The sequence below is a fragment of the Gopherus flavomarginatus genome, chromosome 13 (assembly GCF_025201925.1).
Source record: "Gopherus flavomarginatus isolate rGopFla2 chromosome 13, rGopFla2.mat.asm, whole genome shotgun sequence".
Lineage (NCBI taxonomy): Eukaryota > Metazoa > Chordata > Testudines > Testudinidae > Gopherus > Gopherus flavomarginatus.
This window is the reverse complement of record NC_066629.1, coordinates 26,008,209-26,032,277: the sequence shown is the minus strand read 5'-3', so window position 1 is coordinate 26,032,277 and position 24,069 is coordinate 26,008,209. Positions and strand designations below refer to the sequence as shown.

Sequence of the window (24,069 nt, the reverse complement as noted above, 5' to 3'; positions counted from 1 at the left end):
TGAATTCCCCATAGCACAGTGCCCCTGTACCACCCTGTGTTATTGAGTCAGGACTAGCACAGAAGGAAGAAGACCCTCACCATTGCCCACTGTAGCACCACGGTGTTCCCTGGTACTCCACCCACACCTCAGGTGAGATATCCCACAATTGGAGTACTACAAGAACCAGTCAAGGTTTAGCTTTGATTGCTCCTCGTGTTACTCGGCAGGATATTTGCACACCATGAAAACATTTTTAGCGCTTCAAAATATTTACATTGGCTTAATCATGTTAATGATGTGCTGTGATCACAACAATCCCTATGCAGGTCATTTCTCCGAGAGAAAAGTGAGCTTGAAGGCTTTATGTGCCTTCTTCTTCAGTACATGATAAATAACGTGCTTTCTGGTCAATTATCTCACAGTGGAACCTCTGTGGTGAGAGCCTATGGCTTAATTAATTCCAGTGATTCCTTTTGGTGATGTTGATTTAAAACCATTACTGTTTTTCAGGAAAGAATAAATGGGGGCATAACTCATAAAAGCAATGAGGACTCCATCGCATTTACTCTTTTTTTTAGCAAGGTGAACTGATCACACAGTTTAGAAGCCCCTAAACAGGGAGAACATATCTGATATGAAGGGAGTCTTTAAGCTAGAAGACAATGGTGTAGCAAGATCCTGGAACTGGAAGATTAAATTAGAAAAAAATCAAATTGGAAAAAGATAGAAGTGAGAGCAATTAAACCCAGAAACAACTTATCCAGGGAAGTAGTAAAGTCACCGTCATTTGGAGTCTTTAAATAGATACCACATATCTTCCTAAGAGAGATGTTCTAGTTCAACCAGAAGTTATTGGGCTCAACAGTATTTACTGCTGGAGCAGAAGGAGAAATTCCCTCCACTGCAGGAATCACTGAATGAAGGACTCTGGCCTGGGCTATCCAGGAGGTCAGACTAGATAATCAGCATGGCACCTTCTGACCCTGAGACCTCCAAATATAATTTCTCGTTTTAATTATTTTTCCTGTTACACACCTGAGTTTACCAACTTTAGAGGTCAACATGCAGCATAAGAAGAACATAAGAATGGCCCTACTGGGTCAGACCAAAGGTCCATCTAGCCCAGTATCCTGTCTATCCACAGGGGCCAGGTGCCCCAGAGGGAATGAACAGAACAGATGATCATCAAGTGATCCATCCCCTGTCGCCCATTCCCAGCTTCTGGCAAACAGACTCTAGGGACACCATCCCTGCCCATCCTGGCTAATAGCTATTGATGGACCTCTCCTCCATGAATTTATCTAGTTCTTTTTTGCACCCTGTTATGGTCTTGGCCTTCATAAATCCTCTGGGAAGGAGTTTCACAGGTTGACTGTGCATTGTGTAAAGAAATACTTTTGTTTTAAACCTGCTGCCTATTAATTTCATTTGGTGATCCCCTAGTTCTTGTGTTATGAGAAGTAGTTATGTCACAGGGAAGCTTGGCAGTAAATCTTGCTGCCATTTAAGTTAATAGAGGTTTTTGCCATCAAGTTCAATGGGAATCTGAGCTGGCCATGGAAGTATGATGCATTGTGCATTGCAGTCTTCAATCTGACTGATGGAAACAGAACAGGAACTAAAGGATGTCCTCAAGAAAATGGATGGACTAATATCTCATCTCTCTTTCCCTGACATGCTAAGCAGAGCATGGCTGTTGTATTAAACCACATCACCGCCTACTGTGTTGGAAACCTCTTAATTATTGACTTAATCTGTATGATTGCTTAGGCAAAAGGAAGAAATATGGAGCAGATTGGTTGTGAGCAAGAATATATTTCTCCAGGCCAGAGTGTCTGAACACACTGACAATTATAACAATTGGTTAATTTCACTTGATTTTGGGAGGGCAGAGTTGCAGTTTCCCTCTTGCTCATCCACCCCCAGGAAAGGACAATTTCTGTCCTGCAGAGAGCATGGATGAAAGGGTATGAAAAAAATACCTTTCGTGGTCCTGATTGCCGGTAGAACTTTGGCTGTTCACACTGAATGTGGTCTTAATCTAACTACAAAGACTGTATTATGTCAATGGCTAGACCCAAGAGATCCAGAGGGGTTCTCCTGTATTAAACCTAACAATGAGTCTTATGAGGCTTTTACCTACCTGAAGACAGCAAAAAGCCAGATTCATATCTCAGCGTCTTGAAAAAGGGCCTCTAACAGGTATTTATATTAGAAAATAATTCACTGCATTTTCAAAGGCTTGGAGAGGGTTTAGGAGTTGGTGAGATCAGCGCAGCTAATCCTTTGAAACGCTTTGCAAATGGAGGCGGTAAGTAATGCCTGAGTGGGGCTAGGAGATCTTGTTTTAGATTCTGTGGGAATGAGGCTTTTGACAGTGCAGGAGATACTGATGGGGGAAACCTCAAAGGGTTTTGAGAGCCAGTTCAGATATTGAAAACTTATTCAAAGTTTGAAACCATTTTGTTCTGGAAATCCTGCTGAAGAGCTCATGTGGTCAAGCTATTTGCATTCTCTTCTGGTTCCTGAGATCACAGACTGTCCCTTCATCAAGGCTGAGAAACTATTTGTGAACCTTAAAGCCAGTAACTTGGCCACAGTGAGTACAATTTTCAAAAGAGCCCTCAGCTGATTCAGGAGCCTAAGTCCCATTTCCAACAGTGCCTTGGGGCCAGATTTACAGGTACTTAAGCATTTAAATCTAAATGTATCAAATTAGGATTCATACCTTTGGGGTATATTGTAGTCAAAATGTGTATGTGGGGTTGGGGCATTGTATGTACCTTTTCCAGCAGGGACGAGGGATGCTAATGAACCTCCCCCATTATCAGCCTCTGAGACCACTTCCTAGAGAGAGATGCGTATACTAGTTCAACCTGAATTCTCCAGCAGAGACTCTAGGATAAATAACCTGTGTTTAGACTGGCTTAGGGCCCTCTTCCTGACCCAGCCAATGGACAAGACTGCTGATCCATGGTGGGTCCCAATCCTTAGGCCAGGGCCCACTGAGGCTCCAGACTGGTTGCTTGTTCTGAACTGAAGCTGTGATTAACTTGTTACCACAAGGAAACCCCTAAGATGGAGGGAGCTGTTGAAGGATTTATCCTGCCAGATCCCCTGTCTGAGCTGGGCTGAAGTCTGGTAAGAGTATTAGCCTGCATGTAGGTTCTTAGTGTTTTCTCTGTTCTTAAGATGAAAAGCATTGTAAAGTAGGCTTGCTTAGAAAGAACTGTGTAGTAACTTATATCTGCCCAAACCCCCTGTGCTCAGTCTCTGAAGAGAAAGCAAGCAGGCCTGTTTAGGCAGACTGTCTTCATAGGGAAATACATAGTGAAGGCAGGGACCTGTACAGCCTGGGAATTGACTGCTCAGAAGGAAGAGAGACACAGGTCAGCCCCAGAAAGGCAACAGCTGTAGGTACCCTGAACTACAAAGGGGAATGTCACCTGCAGTAGCCCCACCCAGCAACTGAATGGCTCATTCAGAGCTCCTCTCCCTTTAATGAGCACCAGAAGACTGGCTCATCCAGACAATCCTGCTGCTGCAGTGTGATGGTTCTGTAGCCATCAAACATCTCCTATCCCCTCAGATTCTGCCTACTGCCCTGCCAGGGATGTGCCTAGTCATAAGAACCCTCCCCAGTTTTCATCCGGCCACCCCGTACTGTTAAGCAGGGTTACTTCTGAATTAAGTTCTTCCTCACCTAAGCTGTGATAGCTTCTCCAGTACATGTGTGTCTATGCCACTCCTCAGCCTACACTGCTTTCCTCACCCACATGGAGGAGCCATCTTGCATCCCTACTCTCACTGCACAGTAGCCTCTCAGATACCTGCTCTCTGCTAGCTATTCTCTCCCAGTCACAGCCATTCTGAGAGGCACCTGTTCCCATGCCCAGACCCACAGTATCCTTGGCCCTAAAGAAGGAAGCAGGCTCACTGGATTTGCTCCCAAAGAGGTAGGTTTTCCCTCTTAAGAGCAGTTTCTCCAGGGTCTGTTCAGCTCACTGAGTTGTGGGGGAGTCATACCTTTCCCTGCACCTTCCTAAATTTTTAAGAGCTGGGGAAAGGGGTTCTGTAGCTCACCAGACTCACAATACCTGCAAAGGTCTAGTATTTCAATCAGCCCTCAGCCAACCTGGAATAAGTAATCTAAGCTGGACTGGTTACTAACATGGCCAGAACTATATAGCCTACTCTAACCAGCCCTGCCCCCTTCTGATAGACCCACTGGTTTCGGAGGGAAATTAGTCTATAAATAGACTGCCTTCCACACACACTTTTTGTTTGGTGGTGTGGGGTGGGTAAAATGAACACAGTTCTTGCAATTGAAAAATTGTACCAGTTAAAGAAAGGGATCTAGGCAAGAAAGAACAGCTGGGGATAAGGGCTCTTAAATGCTGGGAAAAAGAAGTCTGTACCCTCTCTCTCTCTCTCTCTTTAACCAGCCTAACCAGTTAGGGTGTGTGGTGGAGAAACATAGGAGGGGGGGGGAAATGAAAGCATTCTAGCTTGTTCCTTCAGATAAGAAAGGTTTCAGATCTTGCTTCATCTTGCAAGGTGCCTCATGGTCATAGACCAATTTTCAGGATTAGAACTTTTGTATCTTTGGCTCTTTATTTAGCATAATAGGTAGAAACTGCAGGGAAACACAGGGGTTCCAAATCACCACATTTACTTAATACATGCAAGCTACTGAGGCCTAGCCACATAAACACACTGGTGCTTTGCCTGGTTTCTAAAACCTAGAACACAGAGGTCTCATAAACCATTTAAAGAAATATTATCCAACTCTTACATGCCCTAGGACTATTGTAAGGCTCTTGAGAGATTAACACAAGATTCTTCCTTCCTCCCATCCACCATGATTGTTCCCCAATTATACAGAGAACAGACCTGAATATACAACTAGGAGAGGAGTTTCTCCGGAGTACTGCTGCTTTCAATGGCCAAAAAAGGAAAATTGCCTGAGAAACACATGCAGGAACGTGGAGTAAAAAGTCAAATATTAGATTGTTTCTAAAGGAACTATCACAGCAGCTCTAGCTCTACCATATTGCCTGTAGTTAAACTGCCTAATGATGCCAGTCAGGTGTGGCTTGTTGGAGAGCCATTTAAAAATCTCCTGCTCAGTTCATACAGAAATCAAACAAGCAAGAATAAAAACTAAAGCCAGCTAATCTATGCACCCTTGTTTTTAACCAGCCCTCTTGGCATGGCACTCCCAGAGCCATGGCTTGACCTTATTTAGACCATAAGCTCTTTGAGGCAGATACTGTCTTATATGTTTGTATGGTACCTAGAAAAATGGGGGCCTGCTCCAAACTGGGGCCTCTGGATGCTACCATATTGCCCATAATAGGCTTGCCTGGCCCTTTACAGAGAAGTGCAAAAGATGAGCCCCTGCTCTGAGGAATTTACTGTGCTAAGGGGCGAGTGAAATGCATTGACACCAGATTTTGCCTTCCTGCAGGGTAAAAGGAAGCAAACACTCACGGGGGCTGATTCTGATCTCATTTACATTAGTGTAGACCCAGGGGAACTCCACTGAAACCAATAAGATAATACTAGAGTAAATGTAGGTTGGATGAGAGCAGCTTTTGGTCCATTAAGATGGATTCAGTTATATCCCCTCCAGGAGGGTGAGCAATGGAACCGTTTACTCAGATTCTCTGGTAGGAGAAGCAGGGCTCTTTGTCAAAGCTTATTATGTGACTAGGAGATTCATTAAAATGAGGGACTGAGTGATGACACTGCCTAGGGCTATGTATCAAGTAAGCAGCTGATGTGAAAGCCACTTCACTTAGCCAGAGCACCTCAATCCTGACCTCAGCTTTCTAATTCCAGGCCTGGGTCCTTCCTAAGGTAGCTCTGAAAGTGTATCTTAGTCTGATCCCTTGTTCTTCCAGGCCTTAATTACCACGAAGCAGCTCCAATACAGGTTACTCCTAAACCATAGCCCTGTTATTCCAGTAGACCTGTGTATCAGTGGATCTTCTTAAACAGAGACCAGACTTCAGTGATGCTTAGATCCCCGCTAATCCTGCAAAGCTGACCAATTAGGAGAATTTGCGCTTGACTTTTCGCCACTCTTCGCAGCAGAACATCAGTCATATGGGAGGTTTCCTTTCCAGATTTGCCTCTTCAGCGCAGGAAGCAGCTACGGACGACTGCCTTGAACACTGCACACACCTGCCTCCTTTTCATGTGTGGTAGATTTAGAGGAAGAACTGAAGGGCTAGAGACTTACCACTGTTTCCCAGCCCTTCAGATAGTTTTTGAAGCTGTATTGCCTGCAAAGGGTGGCTGATTTGGACCTTAAGATTTGTGTGATAGATTGAAAAGACAAGACTTGTGGCGGACAGATTGTGTTTGGTCAGGGGACTCAGAAGAGTCATTCCAGCTACCTTCAGAAATGAAATGCTTCATAACAGCCACTTAGCATGGTCTATATTGAACAAAGCTTCTTAGATCCCAAATTCTGGTCTGATGTAGATTTCCTAGTAGCAGCACCGGCTGTCCAGTCAGTGTCTGTATAAATGTTAATGGGAATTGTGCAGGCAGGGGAATAATCCCAGATGTCTCATTAAAATGAAGAATATCACCCAGATAGAAATAATCTGACTTTTGCTTCCTGTGCTTAGCAGATTACATTTATATGTTGTATTACAGATTCATGAGGACAGTGATATGTGAAAAGCCATTTTTAGATTAATTCATGTAAGTCAATACATGATCTCATAAAAGTTCAGTATGTAAAACGTATGCTGCTTATGCAGCATTAGCATATAAGTGACAGGTTTTTGTTCTGCATGGGAAGTTAAGGTTGACAATCTTTCCCTGTTCTTGTAATTCCAGGAGTCTCAAATCAGCACCTCGTGTTACAATAGTGCGTGTTGCAACACTCTAAAGTGCTGATTTCCTCTGAAAAATAACAGGATGGGGTTCCGCATATATTTTCTTTCAGTGATTTTCACATATTTACTCTGTTCACACGTCAAAAATAATTTTTTTTTCTGACCAGCTCTGTGAGCTGAGCCTGAGATTTACAAAGCTACCTTGCTCATCACCAGTGATAGATTCTTCACTTAGAACTTAGCTGACAGCTCTGATGATGTGAAAGGTAGTGCAGGTCTTGATAGTGCTAGTAAAAGCTTGTTTTTGTCGGTAACATAAGAGACATGTGGCACAGATGTGCTGAAAAAGGTACAAACATTTTTATAATGTCACTTTTCTGACCCAATCCAACATTGTTCTAGCACAAAGATCAGGTCTGCCGCTGGTGTAAATAAGTGTAGCTCACTGAGGCCAGTCTAGAAGTGGAGGATTGTTATAATTATTATTCGTGTTGAGGTAGCACCTACGAGCCCTGGTCACAGAGTGTTCTAGGAGTGACAGACTGGCCATATGCTGCAATGTCCGGGACAAAGGTTACAGAATTAAGATAAAATTTGTTGAATTAAGTTAAACCTAGTGAACTAGGTATAATAACTTTGGGTCCAGTGTGTTAAAAATACAATTGTTTGAGCTGTTGTAGGATTGTATGTAACTTGACTAATGTAAACGTTAGGAACCGCAAAGGACTCTTTGGGGAAATGCATATAAGGTAGATTCCCTAGGAAATATCTGGAGGTGAGAGGAATGCAAATGACTCACTTCAAATGCATCCTTTTTTAAGCTATGCCCTGGAGAGGAAAACCAATTGCATGCTAATTATCTGTTCTTGGAAGCCCTAGCTGAAAGTCCCCAGAACCTTAGGAAGGGGAGGCTAAACCTGTGAGGCTGCTTGTTCAGCGCTGAAGCTGTGAGGACTTTGAACCCACAAGGAAGCCCCTTGAGTGGGGCTTAGAAGGACTGCTCATGCCAGAGCCCAGGTTAGAGGTAGGTGAGCTCTAGAAAACTTATGAGCTAGTGTGTACTGTGTTCTTTGATGTTTTTGTGTGTTTTCTCTGTAGTGCTTTTACCTAAGAATAAAATAGGCTTGCATGGGAAATGCTTTGTGGTACCTTATAATATGGGTGATTACTCTGTTAGTCTCTGACAGGAAGGGAAGTAGGCCTCCTGAAGTGGAGTCGGGAGGGTGATTGATGTTCACAAAGCCATCCCACGCCTTCTACTTAGATCCCTGACCCAAAAGCAATCATCAAAGCAGAAAATACCAGGGAGACGCACATAGACATGGAGCAATACAGTGACATTCATGAATATGTCCAATATATGGCAATGACAGACATTTCTCAGCAGGGCCGGTGCAAGAAAGTTTCGCGCCCTAGGCGAAACTTCCACCTTGCGCCACCCCCCCAGCCAGCTAACCTTGCCCCACCGTGGCAGCTAACCCAGCCCCCCACCCAGAGGGGCCTGCCACCCCCTGCTGCCCAGGGAGCCTTCCCCCCCACAGCAGCTACCCCTACGCGGCAGCTAACCCCACCCAGAGAGACCCTGCCTCCACAGCAGCTAACCCCGCCCAGAGAGACCCTGCCTCCACAGCAGCTAACCCCGCCCGGGGAGACTCCCCCCATAGCAGCTAACCCCGCCCGGGGAGACCCTGCCTCCGTGGCAGCTAAACTTGCCTGGGGAGACTCACCCCCTCTGCGGCAGCTAACCCCTCCCAGGGAGACTCCCCCCTCCCCCGGTGACAGCTAACCCCGCCCGGGGAGACTCAACCCTGCCCCCACCCCCCGCATAGCAGCTAACCTTGCCCGGGGAGACTCCCCTCACCGCGACAGCTAACCCCGCCTGGGGAGCCCCACATCTGCAGCAGCTAACCCCACCCGGGGAGCCTCCCCCTCGCAGCAGCTAACCCCGCCCAGGGAGCCCACCCCGGCTCTCCTCCGCTGAGCACGCCGGCATGGCTCTAATTCTCCCCTCCCAGGCTTGTGGCGCCGACTGGAGGAGACCTAGAGTGGGGGCTGTGTGCTCAGCAGAGGAGGCAGAGCGGATGTGATCTTGGTTGGATAGTGGTTCCCCTGTGTGCCCCTCTGTTATTGCAGGCGGCTCTCCCTGCGACCCCCGCCCCAGCTCACCTCCACTCCACCTCCTCACCTGAGCAGGCTTTTAGGTGCCCTCAACCACTAGGTGCCCTAGGTGGCCGCCTAGTTTGCCTACATGGCTACACCGGCCGTTTTTCAGGGTCTTAAGGTGGGTATCATTGATGCCTGGTCTATGACTACAGCATATGCCACAAATTTCACCCACCAGATCATGTGGTTGGGAACCAAATCAATGTGTTTTAATGTACATGTGGTATCTGATATTTATCTAAAATGAAAAACAGGCCTAACTTGAGAATGGAGCACTTGATTCGAGCTGGTTGGGAGGACAAAGGGAAATTTCACCAAACCCCTTCAGCCCCCCCTAAATAATCTCCCCCCCCCAAAAAAGTTGATACTTTGAAAGTTAATCAAAAAATATGGAAAAGTTTGAAATTTGTGTAAAAACAAAAACAAAAAAAATAAAAATCATCACAATTTCAAAGATTTAATAATGATTAGCAATGACGCAATTTACTCACTACAAAAAGAATCAGATTAAAGATATCACTGTAATATACTGGAGTTTTTTCCCCCCAGCTTCTGTTAAGCCAATGTCTTCACCAGTTCTAAGATTCAGACTGGCTGGAAGAATTAGTGGTTATTATCTTCTCTTTCTAGCTTTAGTGGTGGTTATTATCTTCTCTTTCTAGCTTTAGTGGCAGTCTTTGAAAGAGAGGAGATCGGTGAAAAAATGTATAAGCAAGCATCCTCGCAGCCTTTCTATGGTAGTGAATAAATAGATCCGATCCAGGACAAAGTACATTAATTCCCCTCTGTTGTGCTGAAAACCTGAAATATTGCCATTCTAAACATATGTACCATATTTATCCTCACCACACCCGACAGGAAAAGGAAGTGCTAGTGTCCTTGTTTACAGATGGGGAACAGAGACTAAATGATTTGGCCAAACTTGCACGGAAAGTCTGTGGTGAACTCGAAAGTGGGTCTCCTGTATCCCAGACTAAAGCTAGGCTGCCGAGGTGGGGGGGGGGCAAGTGGGGCAATTTGCCCCGGGGCCCCACAGGGGCCCCCACGAGAGTTTTTTGGGGGCCCTGGAGCAGGGTCCTTCACTTGCTCCGGGGGCCCCGGAAAACTCTCTCAGGGCCCACGCCCCCAGAGCTTCTTCCACTCCGGGTCTTTGGCGGTAATTCGGCAGCAGGGGGTCCTTCCACTCCGGGACCTACCGCTGAAATGCCCAGAAGACCCGTGGTGGTGGGTCCTTCCGCCCCAGGACTCGCAGCCAAAGTGCCGGGTCTTCGGTGGCAATTTGGTGGCTGGGAAGACCCCAGGCCCCTTGAATCTTCTGGGCAGCCCTGGACTAACAGCTGGACACACCCCCCTTCCTCTGAGTCGTCTCAAATATTAGCAGCTAGTGGTATGCCACTAACAGAATCTGTTTGGTCTTTAGTTTAGTGCTGTTTATGCTGCCAAATTGACTAACAAAGCTCTGGACAAGAAGTTCAAGTAGCAGCATGCTTTTCAGCCCTTAACGCTTGTCCTTATTTCACTTCTATTGTTTTATGGATTTGGAAAGGAAGAGAAACAGTTCCCTAACGGCCCAGGAATGCTGCACTCCAAACAAACTGATGTCATGTGGTAACGTGCAGCTTCGCTTCCGTGGAATGTGTTCCAGGAACAACTCTAAACACTGTACAGCAAATGCAATAAACAGATGAGTGAGCTGTCGGCTTACACTGTCAGTGCATATTTGGAGGTGTATATTGCAGTGCCAGAGTACTGTCAGGGGAATCAAGGTGGAACATGACCATCCTTCAGATTAACCATGTGGTAGAACAGGCGTCACGCAAGACTCTGCCAATCAACTGCTGCACTGTTGTGCTAAGAGCCTAAAGACTTGTTCTGTATGAAATGGAGATGGCTGCAAGTTGACCCATCTTCTATACTGAGTAGGGTGACCAGATAGCAAGCATGAAAAATTGGGACAGGCGGTGGGTGGTAATAGGCACCTATATAAGATAAAGCCCAAAATATCGGCACTGTCCCGATAAAATCAGGGTATCTGGTGACCCTAATACTGAGGCATGGCTGGTAGAGGCTCCAAGTCCCTGCATACAATGTCCCATTTTGATTCAAGCAGCCAGTCTACTTGCCATAAGGCAGTCTGTTGAACCTTGAGCCAAACCTGCGAAAAGGGTGCGTGGGTCAGTTGGACGTCTCCGTGGGGCTGATTGATATGAGTACTAAGAGTTAATACAAATAATTTGATCGTGCAATTCCTTCAGAGTTTAGGTGTGACCATCCCTTTTACTCACTAAGTGGCTTGTCTTGTTAACAACAGACCTCCCAGAGACAGATCATAACACATGCTAGGGCCTACAATTCCACTAGCCCAGTCTGCATAAGACAACTTTTAGTCATAGTCATCGATTAACATTACAGCAGTTTTCCTGGAACAGTTTTTCTTCTTTTCACAGTTTAGTCTTTCCTTACTAAGTGCATAGCAACTTCCCAGAGCCAATGACCATACTAATCCCCCAAATGTTCATATTAAAGGGGGACGATATATTATTTTGAAAACAAGTTACTTGATTCCTGAGGGTTTGAGTAAATTAAACAAATACTCAGATTAACCAGTGCTTAAATTATCAAATAAATATGACCATATGGTGCACATATAGGGTTTTTAAAATTATTTTATCTTTGTAGAGTAGTGAACCTACTGCTTTCTAAGCACTTGATCCTTAAAACAAAAAACCTTTAGGCAATAAATAATCCCTTTGAAGTCTGGTAAGCATGTGCATACATTTTTGGAGGGTTGGGGCCTAAGCCATCCATTTGCATATGCCAGGAGTAATGGCAAAAATCACATTCAATAAATGGAATTGGAAAAGGGGGTGGGAAATCTAAGTGTGCAAGTGGAAACCATGCATGTAGATAAGGGAATACAGAAAGCCACTCTCAGCTTCCTATTCTGCACGTGACTAGCAATCTAGCTAGCCTGCATGTCCTACCAGGTCAGACAGTGCCTGGATAATCTGGAAATGAGCAAGTTATAAATTCCTACAAAGAGTGAGATCTTGTCTGTCTTTAACTTCTATTTTTCTAAGAATCCTGCACACCAGTGAAACGCCCCCACCTCTGTATTTGACACAAGCAGTAGAATAACCACTGATCAGTAACTTTATACGTCTCCAGAGCTCTTTACAAACATTAAGCCTTGTGTGATGGGTTAATACTCATTTTGCAAATGTGGCAACAGATTGACAAAGAGGTTAAGGCCAATATTTGCAAACTTTTAAGTGCCTCAAGTTAGTCACCTAAATAAGTGGTTTGATTTTTCAGGGGCTCTGATTCCAGTCCCTATGTGTGCTCAGCAGCTCTTGAAACCAAGCCACATTTTCTGCAGGAAGGTTGCCTCATTTTAGCCATTCAAGTTCAAAAGTGTTGTCCGAAAGCGACTTATCAAGAAATCAGTAACTGCAAATACGATCTGGGAGTCCTGACTTCCATTCCCCTGCTCTGACGGTTCCATCTCATGAACCTTGGCACAAAGGCTGAGTTATAGTGTGATCTAAGTGAATGTATACGCAGTAACCTTTACATAAATGCTTGAATCAACTGTTTTTACTAATGTTCTTTTGTTACAGTCACACATTGAATGGGTCTCCCTCCGGTGGCTAATATCTACAACTTCATGGGGTTTTCTCATTTGTAAGACTTCTGTGTAGACAAAGGAAGGTGCTAGGGATTGTACTGCCAATAAAATTATCTTATTAATGCCTATTTTCAACCATAGACATGACCTGCTGACATGTGTCACTCATTTTGTCAGTCAGCAAGATATTATCAAGTGAAAAATGCCAGATTAGAAGGAGATCCCCTTTCCCCAGTGGCTTTATCAGGCAAACAGGTGGAAGCCTGCTTTCTGCAACATATCTAAACGTCACAACTAGGGCTCAAATTAATAGTTGTTTGAAGAAAAAAACTGACTTACTTTATGGGAGATGCAACAGTATTACTGGATCGAGTATTTCGCAAACACTAGGTTAAACGATTATTAGGTTAAATGATATCACGCTCTGTTTTCTTAGAATCAAAGATACAGCAGTGGCTCTTTTCCTTGTCTAATAGCATTGAATTTGTTAGGCGTCTGCTTTCTGGTAAGCGGTAGCTTTTGTTTTACCCTGTTTACATTTCCTTTGAATAGCAAAACACTTGGCTAAGGAATATTTATTTTACTTTCCATTACTAATTTTAAGTGACCAATTTTACCATACTTAATGTACATTTATGTATCAGTAAAGGTATGTGACTTGTTCAGTAGAGAATTCAAAAGCATGACAAACGCATCTGCTTAGGAATTTCAAGAGAAACTTGAAATCAGACCAGGCCCACTCAAAATGTTGTTAAAAGTGGCTCACCTTGAGTAAACCGAGAATGAACAAGGCATATGTCAACTGGAGTCTGTGACCTTGTGGTTTCAAGTAAGTTTCATTTACTGAGCATGAGTTTAGCATAGCAGGGCTTGATCTTGATTGGGAGCTACCATAATACAAATAATACAGATATGGAACTCAAAGCAAAATTTGGAGGCAAAGTAAGAATTTGCGAATTGAAACAGAAGGAAGAGTTTGCACCAAACCATGAAACAAAACCACCAAATCTAGAAAGAACATAGGAGAGTACAGAGACTCTAATTTGGTACATTCATGCATGGAGTGAAAGCTGCAGTTATTTATTTTCTTAATAATTTAAAGATAGTCTGTTTATTTTTCTCCATTAGCACTTAAATATTTTGGTCTCCATGGACTGGGAAGCTTTGGACTTTGCTTGGGGTGGACATGGCTTGAAACAGTCAATTTCAATGGAAAACAACATTGACATCCCACACTCAGAACCAATGAGTAAACAGTTAAAAAAATAAATACGTTGCTCATGAAATTGACAAACTGGCAGGGGACTGTCATAGCTCTGGGCCAGTATTTGAGATCCTTCTCCTTTGATACTTCCATTAGAAGAGTGCTTAAAGTTCACAAAGCCCTAACCTCTTCTTTAGAAGCCTAAAACTAATCATCAAAGCAGAGAGTGCCAGCGAGACACGCACAGCTCCAGAGCAATTTGGGGACTCTGCCTATGGCCAATACCTGGAAATGAAGGATGTTTTTCAGTATCTAAACATTGGTGTCCCTGATTCCTGGGCTATGACTATCGACTATGCCACAACCAGTGTTCACACACGAGATCATGTTGTAAGGAATCAAATGAATATGTTTAACATACATCTGTTAAATAACACCCTAGCTTATTTATGGGTTAGCATGAACTTGTGGTCAGGCTGACAAGTTAAATGGCAGCAGCATCCTCTTCCAGTGCCTGATCCAAAGAGCAGTGAAGTCCATGGACTCATTTAGCTCTTTCCTAGCCACGGGAACAGCCTGTGAAAACTGGACATGTTCTAACCATAAATTCTTTTAAAATGAGTATTACAGGCTGACCTGCTTATCATGCCAATGCACTTCATTCCTGGCCTGCAGCCTTTATATTTTTTTATATTGAAATTTCATCTGCTTGATCACAAATCAGCTTTCTGTGCAGTTCCTCCCTAGCATCCTTTGAGCACAGAGTGCTGCCTGCATGAGAGTTTTGTTAAGTGGATAAAAGTCCACCATGGAACTAAAAAGAGCTTGTTACTTGAATTAGCTGTCAAGAGATAAGCTGATCATACCTTTGACACCACAAGCATAGAAGGCCACGGCTCATCAGGCTACATTAAGGGATGCACATGTTCAGTCTGTCTTCAAATGGCACTGTGTATTTTACAGAGGAATTCTTGTTACGCACGCACATACATGGCTGCTGTAGGATGCAATGTATTTCCCATAACATTTTATTTTGAGAATCTGAAGGCAGCTGCTCACCTTTTAGATGAACATTATATACAAAGTCTTATAACCAAGGCTGCTGCAAAAGAAAAGACAAGGTGTAAAAAAAAATCTTTCAGCAGAACTGGCTTTATTTTGTAACAAAAGAATGCATCTAGAAGTAAATGAAGAGATGTATCAAAGAGCAAAAGTGACCTGGTACATACAAACAAAGGAGCTGCTGAGACTTTAAATGGCAAATTCACAGCTCTAACATGTTAAAACAGACCCAAGTCTGAATTACTGCTGCTTTCCTAATGATTAAAAAACAAGGAAACTGAAAGAAGCCTCTTCCTTAAACACTGGTGAACAGAAAAACAACAGGAGATACATCCAGTGGATACTATAGAATGGCATTGTGAGATGGAAGATCAGCTCACAGTTTTATCACTTTCTCCATTTTCTATTAACTTTCTTTTCTTTTCATCTGTTTTCCTCTTGAAGATGCTATTTTTGTAGAACTGAAGTTCTTTGACGCTTTCCCTGATGTCATCGAGTGCTCTGCAAGAGAATTAAGGAAGATTTCAAAATGCACAAACACTCAGGCTAAATTTGGATTCTGATGCATTTCGCAAATTCCAAACTGTGTTAAAAAAAAAAAAAGTAGTAAGTAGACCACTGAGAAATATCGTGCACAAATCTGTCAGTAATAAAACCACCTTCACTAGACTGAGTAATACAGGAAACAATAAAAGTTTGGCAGGACAGGCATAAAAGGAAGTAACACATTACTTATTGGTTTGTGCTATTATGCAAAGCACAAGCTCTAGCAAGCCAGTAGATTCCATGACTTCAGAGGACTGGACTAGATGACCTCCAGAGGTCCCTTCCAATCCTATGATTCTAGTGTAGCTGAGGGTAAAGGCAGGTAAACTGAGTTGAACATGTTCACGTTGATGAATATGGAATTTAACACTACCTGGCCTGAAAACCAAAAAGGTTAGTTTACCCACTTTTGTTTTTTAAATCACTGCATGACTTCAGCTATTAAAACAAGTATTGGTATTAGTCTGAGATGCCTAACAATAGACAAGGACTCAAGAGACCCGGATTCTATTCCTGGTTTGGCCAATTAGCTGCTGTGAGACCCTGAGAAAATTGCTGTACCTCTCTGTTTCTCCTCCCACCCTTTGTCTGGTCTAGGTAACTCTTTGGGGCAGAGACGCTTTCACTATGTATTTGTACAGTGCCTAGCACAAATGGACCATGACTTCAGGTAGGGCCTCTAACGTACCATAATAATTATTAGAAAAGGACAGTTGTCAAGAACAGTATTGAGTAACAAACAAAAAATCAAACAAAAAAACCAAACAAAAAAATCAAATCAAGACCTAGATTCCGGTCACACTAAAATCTAAGTAAAGCCATAGCTAAATACCAGATTGCAGAAGATACTGCTTCCTGAAATCAGGGCACCATCAGCCAATCTTTACTTGGTGATGACGTTTCATTCCAACAAATGCTTCTTGAAACTGTGCCAAAAACATGCCAGCATCCAGCAAGCATCAGCAGTAACCAAAATGTACCTATTATCTCCCTAGCCATCTTTGTATTTTAATGCACAACAGTTTTAAACACCAATCTTTACCAGTAGGATGGAATGGCTGGGAATCACCCTCTGCAATATGCCAGGCTTTAGAAGGCAAAGGCCTGGCTATGATGCAGGCTGCTCCCTTTGAACCCTGGGCCTTCATGTGCCCATCTTACAGAGCCCATGCATCAGAGCGCTAGGGAAAGAGGTACTTGAAGGTTCAGTTACTCCTTTTTCCCAAGATTCCCATGCAATTAGCAACAACTATTCTCCATCCTTGCATGAAAGAAGTGTGCCTTATCCTAAAAAGGAGAGGTTTCAAGAGGCAGTAAAATTAAGCAGTAAAAATAACTTATGCTCATTTTAACTTTTTGATGGAAAAGGGACCATCTGCCAATGTAGTTATGTGCCCAGGGGGAAGGCATCTCTGTACTGTTCCTGTTGGCTTTCTATTTATGCTAAGTCATAGTTGCTTCATTTCCCAGTGGGAATGAGTTCAAACTGCCATCACGCGTGTTGAGCCAATAGAGCTTTATTACTCCACTTTGTATAGCAGCAACAATCTGCCAGGCAAGTTCAGTTTTCCAGATCTTTATGAAATAAACAAACAAAGGAAATGTTTATATTACAATAGTACCCAGAGGCTTAAGTCAGAACTGAGGCCTCGCTGTGCTAGGCACAGTATTCAGAAAAACATGGGGACCAATCCTGCCCCTATTGAGGTCAATGGCAAAACTCACATAGACTTCACAGGACTTTGGATCAGATTCATGGTGCTGGGCCTGCAAAGCTTACAATCTAAGAGAAAGTGTTAATACTTTCTACTACACGGCACCTTTCATCTGAGGACCTGAAAGCAAGTTATCAATGTTAACTATGCCTCGGAACACAGTTAGGTGGTAAATCAAGGTTAACCCCACTTCACAGATAGGGGAACAGGCATCAATACATCACAAACCCAATCTCCCAATTCCCAGTCCTCTGCTTTCACTACTGGTCCTCTGGTAACAGCTTTGCTTCAATACAAAACTTTTTAATGTTCTATCTTAGTTTTTTCTGAGATGCTCAGCACTGTGGTATGTAAGTGTTGTGAACATGTATTTGTCAGGACAAATATCTTGGCTTAGTAAACTGAGTGAGTCATTAATGGATAATAAATTACTTTTGTTTTCTGTATTTTTACAGAGTAACTTTTTTTTGCCATAATCTGACCTTAAAGAGAGGGATATGGCAAGGAACAATTACACAGACTTCCAGTGCCATTGGCGATAGAACTAACATGTCAGGTTTTCAGAGAAATTGCTATGCTCCATATTCTAGAAGAGAGTACTGTAGCTTAAAGATATGACAAATGTACTACATTAAAGGCAACAGTGGAAGTCTCACCTGTGAGAAGCCACCTTCTTTGGTGCAAATTCAAATTCTTCTGGATACCAGCGCCTGTATATGGAAGAAACTGAGTTTTAAATCCATACATCTTAAATACATAGTCACAGGTCTCTTTGGGTTTGCTGCAATGGGAAATGTCTCTTCAGTGCAAAAATTTGAATTTCACTGTCATTCAGAAAAGTTACTGTTATAAGCATCAAAATAATATAATCCATGTGAGAGCTAAACACCTCCCCACTCTGCATGCAGTTCAGTAAATAGGTCCTTGTCCTTTTTCTGTTTGATCCAAGTGGAATATCTAGAAGAACTAAATGGCTGCACACGGCTCTTTCCCTGCTGTCCTCCTCTCTTGTTTTAGAAGAAAATTAGTTAAATATAACTAGAGCTCCTTAGATCTTTTTACACTAACTTTGTATGGTATTTACCTGCAAAGTTCTTTGACAGTGCTCACATCAATTATCCTGTAATGAAGGTGCCTCATGAACTGAGGCATATATTTGTCAAGAAATTTCTTATCTGCATGAACAGAGTTTCCTAGAAAAAGACAAAACAGATATTTCTTTCAAAGACTTTACAAAGCTACAGTGAATTACATCTGAACTAGAGGTAGGCTATGCAGACTGAGAATCACATATGACCTCTAAATGTTTTCAGTCAGGTCATAGGTCTCATGTTCCAATAAATATGATTTTAAAGGCTTCTGTCTGATCTCCATCCTGGGAGCACTTCTGTATGGTTTAATTATATAATCTCTCTGCATTAAATTCTTCAATTACTTCCTCTACAATTTCTGTGTCACAAACCTAATTATTTCAATAAAAGTAAAAATATTACACAAACAACCAGGTTTTCCACTAAGGGTAAATAAGCTTTACTGTTTGTTTAATATATTTTCCTCAGGTCATCCTTCTGACCTCTCTGAGCCAGTGTTCTGAGTCACCATCAAGTAACAGGACATTCAGAATAGCAGCACTTAGAGGTTGATTGGATTTGTATCTGCAGTTAGTTCCCTATTTTTCTTTTGCATTCACAAAAGGCTAACAACACTAAGTCACACCAGTAATGACATACATGGATAATGAAATATTGCTAGTAACAGGAATTTAAGTTTCCTGCAGATCTATGGGGATTTTCAGAAACCCATACATAATATTTGCTTCAGGCAATTTATAGAATGGATGATACCTAATGCTAAACTTTCCCTGCTTAATGAAATCTGATTGCATGCAGATCTCCAGGTGGGAGACTAAATCACTCCTGCATTGTGCATTAACAGGCTTTTCAAAGCCCCACTGGGAACGAAAGGAGGATTGATTTTATTAGTATTAAAAATATAAGTACACATTTTACCTGCAAGAGGACAGAGGCCGGGGGGCGTTTGCTGTCGTACAAAGGACAGAAATTCATACTCCGCTTGCTGCAATGAAATTGTACTTTCTTTCACTGCCTTAGTAAGGCCAGACTGCAAGAAAGAGGCATCCATCACCAATCAAATATTTACCATTATTTAAAAATACTTCTAGCATATTTAAGTAGCAGTCAAATGTTACCTAGAAATCAATAACTGAAACAGTAACCAACTAATGGCACATTTAATGCCCAGAAACATTAAAAAAGATGACAACTTAACTCTTAAATTTAACCTTGTGGAAGGTCTTAACATTTTACCAAATGCACCAGTGTTTATCCACTTCAATCCTAGCTAAGGGAGAGATAATAGCATTGTGAACCAGACAAGATGCTGGTCAGTATAGCTGCTTAAATCCAGCACCCTGTGAGCATCAGTAGAACTACCAAGAATCAAGTCAGTTTCACACTGCTGCTCAGAGCTTCCCCAAGCAGCAGCCCCTGGTGGCCTCACTATCTTTCACATCAGCCATTGTTGATAGATTTATTTCTCTAGCTAGAAGGTGTCTAGTAAAATTTTCAAGGCCTGTTCAAAGTTGCTGCAAGTCAAGGTTGTTAAGGCCCTTTGGATAGTCTCGAAAAGAGCAGGAGTACTTGTGGCACCTTACAGACTAACAAATTTATTTGAGCATAAGCTTTCGTGGGCTTCGATGCATCTGAAGAAGTGGGCTGTAGCCCATGAAAGCTTATGCTCAAATAAATTTGTTAGTCTCTAAGGTGCCACAAGTATTCCTGTTCTTTTTGCGGATACTGACTAACATGGCTGCTACTCTGAAACCTTTAGATAACCACAAAACTAACCTGAAACAGACTAAGGCACTGGACTGGATCTATAAAATGGGGATATTTCCTTTCTCTCACCTTTTATCATCTACATTTAGAATGTAAGCTCTTCAGAACAGGAACTGTCTGTAAAGTGCTCATATAGCACCTAACACAATTTTGAGATTAAAAATTATAAAGTTGCTACTAGTTACAAGGAAACAGTGATTCTAGTACTATTACTCTAGAACCTTTACCTTCCCATGATGCTCTTTACACCATTCTGACATGCCATCCAGCAACTCATCCGGCTGGTTTATAATCAGGTTGGGACCCTGTTAATGATAAAAAATAGTAATCAAATCCTAAAAAAAAAAAAAAAATTCTAAAGCTTATCAGAGGAATCTGTCTACCTCCTGTTGACACCTCTAGCTTTAAGGAAATTACAAGAAAGCTGCCAATCTTGCTCTGCACAGCAACTGTGTGGTGGGAAATGCCTCCCCAACCTGGTATAAACTATCAAGTGATTCTGTATGGATAGTAGCCTGTGGTTCCAATTCGTCTCTCAATGGCTTCTAAGATCAAGTTTTCTTAGTCTACAAATGAAAAGGCATAGCAGTGTTCTCTCTTACACAGTCGATAACTCAATCTGGAATGTGAATATCAAGTCAGGTTCTTTCAGGCTCATGCAACATTTGATTGGATTCTGTAACTGGAACTTAATATTTGACAAGCGATGATCCATGAGTCAGAACTGAATCCAGTTGCCTCTCCCAGCACTGTTTATTTTGCAGCTTTAAGTAGTAATGAAACCTTATTCTTGTCACTAAAGCAAGAATATATGACTCATAATGTGTAGAGAGGAAGCACAGGTCTGTTCAGTAAGATACTTCCAATTTTACAGGGACATTTTCCATGTTATAATCACATCTTAAAAACAGGCATTTTGGAGTCAGCAGCTGGCACACCTTACAGTACCAAAAAGTGACATGCTACACTGTCAACAAGGTTTTTCAAGAATGCAGGATATCTGCCACTAAGATTTTACATACAGCCACAATCCAAACAGACCTCAAAAGTGTGTACTATAAATTGCTGTTTGACTTGTATTCCATTCCACAGGCTGCACTCATCTGGAAACTGTACTCATGAAAGGGCCCATACCACGCTGGCTGCTTGTTAGCCAGATGGTTCACAAAACATCAAAAATAAAAATATTCCACTCTAACTTAATGGGCAGATGAACCTTCAATTATAACAAAGTAACAGTACCAGGAGCTAGTAATCAGATGTATGCCAGTACACACTGACACCAAACTCTAACCTACCTCAGCCAAAATGTTTAAATCAGAATCAGTTATGAGACAAGCCATCTCAATGATCTGGTCCTTCTCTATGTCCAGTCCGGTCATCTGCAAAGGCAGAAGCAACACTTGTAAGAAGAGAGAAGAGCTATGTTTTATACTTTGCAAGGAATGTGTGTTTTAACAACGTTTTAATCCCCGAGTTGGGCTAACACTGCTGTAATGTTTGGGTTTTTTCACAAATGCTTTGCACTGATTCCAATCACCAGTAGAAGGGAAATAATCAGCGTTTGCCAAACTAAGAAAGGAAAGGAAGTTTTCCAAAGCTTCTCAGTGGGCTGTGCAAATACTTGGAGAGTGAATGTAGAGCAGAACTGCTCAGCCATAACTAGAAGAGAGACCTCGACAGCTGGAACCCCCAGGGCCTGAATCTGAAGGGGATGCTTCCCGGCCATCTGAAGCAGCGAAGTGCAGGCCAGCCTACAGCCTGGCGGGATCGAAGAGAGGGAAAGGCTCTGTCAGTGCAGGGAGCCGACCCAGACCCAGACCCAGGCTTGGTCTCTGAGGTGTGTTTCCCTACGCTCTGTCCAGCCAGCCAGTGCCGCCCCTGGGCAGGGATCTCCACCTGACACCCAGCCTGGCTTTCCCTTGCACCCCTCCCTCCAAGTGCGACCCCCCCGGCCCCTGCCTGACAGGGGGGACCCCTCCCCCCGGCCCCTGCCTGACGGGGGGGGACCCCTCCCCCAATCCTGCCCCCTCAATCCCCATGGAAACATCCCTCACAGCCCACCTGCGTCCCCCCAGCGGGGGGTGCCCTGCCCCGAGGCGCCCCCTCACCTCCAGATCCACCCAGACCATCCTCTGCCCCATGCTGCCCCCCGCCATGGCCGCTCCGTCCGGGACCCCGGCTCTCAGTGCCGCCAGCAGCCGGCGTCCGGCTGAGCCCAGAAACCAAGCACGCATCGCGACAGGCCGCAAAGTGTCAACCTGGAGACTACAATTCCCAGACGCCCATGCGCCATCTCCTCACTCAGTCCTGTGACAGGGTCTGGCCAGGGGCCTGCTGGGAAATGTAGTCACCCCAGGGCATCACAGGAAGCAATATTCACCTCCCCTCCCGAACAGCACTGCATGCTGGGGCTTGTAGTCTCCACACGTCCCATGTGTCCACGTGGGTACTGCTGCTTACTCTTAGGGGCAGATGGTTAAGTTTTTTTCTGCCCCAAGCATCTCTCTACGGAGAGTATTTTACACTGAGGTCTGTTTAGTTTGCAGGTTCTAGTCCATGTCTGGGGCTCCTAAGTACAATACAAATAATTTAAAAGAAGTAAATTGCATTTACTTCCTCAAGCCAGGGACCTCTAATATTGCACATGTACACAGCCGCATCATCAATACCCTGCTCTCCCATAAAACACAAAGTAAATAACAAAATAATTCATAGACTGAGCCACTGTGAAGTAAATGGGACAATCAGAAACCTGATTAGTTGTCCTTTACTTGAATTATAGTTAAGGCTAAGATTTTTGTCACAGATATTTTTAGTAAAAGTCAAGGACAGGTCATGGTCAATAATGAAAAATTCACGGAAGCCCAAGCTCTATCTCTGACTTTTACTACAAATATCCATGACAAAATGAGGTACCTGGGCAGCTGTAGACAGGTTGGGAGCTCCAGGGTCCCCTTCTGCTGGTGGCTCTGAGCAGTGGGAAATCCCACTTGCCACCCACAGTGGCCAGGAGCTCCTACGATTCTCCCTGCCACTCATGGCATCAAGGAGCAGCGGGGTGGGGGGGTCCGCCTGCTGCCTGCAGCTGCAGAGGGCTCCCACCACCTGGGGCAGCGAGGTACCCTGCAGCTCCCTGCCTCTGCAGGCAGCAAAGGACCCTGCTGCTCCCAGCTGGCGCTGGCTGACGTCACGGAGGTCTTTGGAAGTCACAGAATCTGTGACCTCCATGACTAAATTGCAGCCTTAATTACAGTACCTGGACACCACTGCACCAGGAACTGTGCAAACATATAAGATTCCTGCCCCAAAGATGTCACAGTCAAAACAGGGAAGACAGACAAAAGGTGGGAGGAAACAAAGTGATCACACTTGCCCCTTAATCCCCAGGCCCATATTTCCTTTCCATTTGCTCTGGAAAATAATTATTCATTCTCAAATTTGCATTTTATGCTCATGAAAAGTGCCAAATTGGCTGAAGCTGGAAATTGGATAATAAACTCCCCTGCCTCTAGGATGGGTACAGTATAGGCACTGCCCCCAGCAAATGTGCATCAGCCTTCATGTAGGAACAACCTCCAGGAGTGGGGACTTCAGACTCTCCTGATGCTGCCAACAAGAATGCCAAATGAGGATGGTTTTTTTATTATGCGAAGACTTGTCCACTAGAAAGTGGACCAAAACCCACCAAGTCATTTCATGTAGGGGTTATGGAAGAGCCATTAGACAGTGACAGCTGGTGGGAAAGCCATTCCCAACCTGACCTGCACTCAAATGAAGAATCAAGAGGAGAAAGGGTCTGTGCCCCATTGTCAAATCATTGAACCTTCCCTAACCATTTTTAATTTCATGTGCAAGTCCAACTTTGTTTGCTCACATGAAGCACACAGAAATGTTCTTGAGGCCCTAAAGCAGCCAGTTAGGAAGCAGAAACTACTGCACTGTGGTTGTAGCATAGGCGGCAGAGTGAAGTATGAGCCACATGTTAGGATGTTCAATTTTAAAAAAAAATAGTGCTGCTTGCATTTCCCATCAGGTAAAATATCGCCATGGAAAA

The 24,069-nt window shown here is 43.5% G+C and overlaps 1 protein-coding gene and 1 pseudogene across 1 annotated transcript; one reads left to right on the top strand and one right to left on the bottom strand.

Annotated features, from left to right (window-relative positions):
* Nucleotides 1-1,851: 1,851 nt before the first annotated feature.
* Nucleotides 1,852-14,311, top strand: LOC127033586 (NXPE family member 1-like; annotated as a pseudogene).
* A 653-nt stretch (nucleotides 14,312-14,964) lies between these two features.
* REXO2 (RNA exonuclease 2) lies at nucleotides 14,965-22,285 on the bottom strand. Its single transcript, XM_050921847.1, has 7 exons — nucleotides 22,124-22,285; nucleotides 21,311-21,394; nucleotides 20,240-20,317; nucleotides 19,164-19,275; nucleotides 18,239-18,347; nucleotides 17,811-17,864; nucleotides 14,965-15,394 (listed from the first exon to the last, which is right to left on the bottom strand). Exons 1-7 carry the CDS (start codon nucleotides 22,247-22,249, stop codon nucleotides 15,265-15,267), a joined length of 693 nt encoding a protein of 230 aa, XP_050777804.1. The 5' UTR covers nucleotides 22,250-22,285; the 3' UTR covers nucleotides 14,965-15,264.
* Nucleotides 22,286-24,069: the final 1,784 nt, after the last annotated feature.